Source organism: Schistosoma mansoni, chromosome 6 (genome assembly GCF_000237925.1).
Source record: "Schistosoma mansoni strain Puerto Rico chromosome 6, complete genome".
NCBI classification, from domain to species: domain Eukaryota; kingdom Metazoa; phylum Platyhelminthes; class Trematoda; order Strigeidida; family Schistosomatidae; genus Schistosoma; species Schistosoma mansoni.
Window position 1 is genome coordinate 16,625,531 of NC_031500.1, and position 2,375 is coordinate 16,627,905.

Genomic DNA, 2,375 nt, shown 5'->3' on the forward strand with positions numbered 1-2,375 from the left:
GGTTAAAGCGCCGGACATTCGCTTTCCGTCCTCTCAATTTCGTAAACAACAGTAATGCCACGAGAAGGCAATGAGTAGGAATTCTCTGTCAGAGGCTATGAACGCGTGGCCATGTGAGAGCATTTGGAGTGGGAGAGAGGACTCTCCTCACTCTCGGCCGTACCAGGGCATTTGGGGGCCTTTTTGTATATATCTACAAATACAAAATATTGCCTACAAAAGTAAGTACAGACAAGAACAGGATAATATAAACACACAAAAAAACCACTTACTATTTTGCTGAATCATTTAATTGATATTCATTTGATCGTGCAAAACATTCTTGTACACCAGAATCAGCCCATAAACGTTTCATTGCATCGAGTAAATCTTCTGAAAATGGTTTTGTATCTTCCATAGCTTGGATAACATCACAAACAATACGAGCATCTTCTGCCTAGAATTGTTTTATACGAAATATAGGGATTTAAGTAAACAAAACAGTTAAGAGTATAAATTGATTTCTCCTATTATTAATAGTAAGAAACCCTTAGTTCTTTAATGAGATCAGCAATAAAATAAATTCAATAATTTTATAGAGCAGTTAAGTGTGAATTTCAGAACTTCTTAGCGTACAAAGAGATTATTGACTAAAATATGTTTCATTGGACTAAAGTAACCAGAAATCTCCGACTAATTAAAATGAAATTAGTTCTCAGTTGTTACTTTAAATGTGAACCAAAGTGTTGATAGGAAAAGTAATCCAATGTCCAAAGAAAAAATCAAGTAAACATTTATAGATTTAACTAGGTAGTATAAAACTATTGTATCAAAATGTATAGTACACGATATATTACTTATTCATGATTATGACTTCGCAGATGATCTGGCTTTCCTATCACACACGCAACAAATGCAGGAGAAAACGACCAGTGTAGCAGCAGCCTCAGCAGCAGTAGGTCTCAATATAAACAAAGGGAAAAGCAAGACTCTCCAATACAACGCAACATGCACCAATCCAATTACACTTGACAGAGAAGCTTTGGAGGATGTGGAAACCTTTACATATCTGGGCAGCATCATTGATGAACACGGTGGATCAGATGCAGATGTGAGGGCACGGATCGGCAAAGCAAGATCAGCATATTTACAACTGAGGAACATCTGGAAGTCAAAACAATTGTCAATCAACACCAAGATCAAAATTTTCAATATAAATGTCAAGGCAGTTCTTCTGTATGGGGCGGAAACCTGGAGAACTACGAAAGCCATTATCCAGAAGATACAAGTGTTTATTAACAGTTGTCTATGCAAGATACTTCAGATCCGATGGCCAGACACTATCAGCAACAAGCTACTGTGGGAGAGAACAAACCAGATTCCAGTGGAGGAAGAAATCAAGAAGTGCTGGAAGTGGATAAGACACATATTTGGGAAACCACCCAACTGCGTCACAAGACAATCCCTCACATGGAATTCTGAAGGCCAAAGGAGAAGAGGAAAACCAAAGAACACATTACGCCAAGAAATGGAGACAGACATGAGAAGAATGAACAAAAACTGGATAGAACTAGAAAGGAAGGCCCGGGACAGAGTGGGTTGGAGAATGCTGGTCGGCGGCCTATGCTCCATTGGGAGTAACAGGCGTAAGTAAAGTAGTAAGATATCATAAATATAGGAAAAAAAACATTAAATTAAGGATCTTCAGTTTTCAAACAGTTATATAAACACTCCACAAACATGTTACAAAAACTGCGACTTTAAAACTATCAGAAGTTTGTTCAAGTTATTCATTTAGATTCAGAGTAAAACGAAAAATTTATAAGCGCATAACTTAGAAGCTGAAATTCTATAAGTCCTACAACTTCCGTTGTAAATAATACTCAACAGTAAGATATAGTAGATTGTCAATAAGGAAGATTATGATTTATTAATGAGTTGTTCTGCTTAAACAAAGGGAAAGTACGGCAGACCTTAGTTATGAATAATAAAAAAAGATTGAATTATTCTTAAATGTTCTACATCAGAACAAAAGCTTGGTAAGATTAACTGTATTAACATAGAAATAAATCTTCAAACCCTAATCTTTCCGATTACTGCTTATACTCCTACTGTGGTGTGGTCTACTTATATCCATATAAGTAGTGTATGGTGTGGGTCAGACATAGAATGTATTTTGGCAGAAAACCGATGAGGAAAGAACTGAAATGAAGCGCAATCGTTTGGAAAATGCATGAGCAATGGAATAAGTGAAGAAACAGTGAAGATTAAAACAATTGGTTGTTAATTTGCAAATTGACTGTTCATTGTTTGGTTATCAGAATTTACTGAGATAGTCTGTAATTTTTGCTTAAATACATTCGATTGTCCCTAGTCGCGTTCTGTTCTCTACACTA

At 36.2% G+C, this 2,375-nt stretch overlaps 1 protein-coding gene across 1 annotated transcript in view; it reads right to left on the bottom strand.

Annotated features, from left to right (window-relative positions):
• Positions 1-271: 271 nt before the first annotated feature.
• The window catches only part of Smp_016630.1 (putative trimeric G-protein alpha o subunit), a gene marked incomplete at its 3' end in the record, with an annotated part of 40,272 nt that continues 38,168 nt past the window's right edge, over positions 272-2,375 (bottom strand). Inside the window, exon 5 of the mRNA XM_018798421.1 lies at positions 272-436. Within this exon, the coding sequence (XP_018653364.1) occupies positions 272-436 (165 nt within the window). The remainder of the gene's footprint in view (positions 437-2,375) is intronic.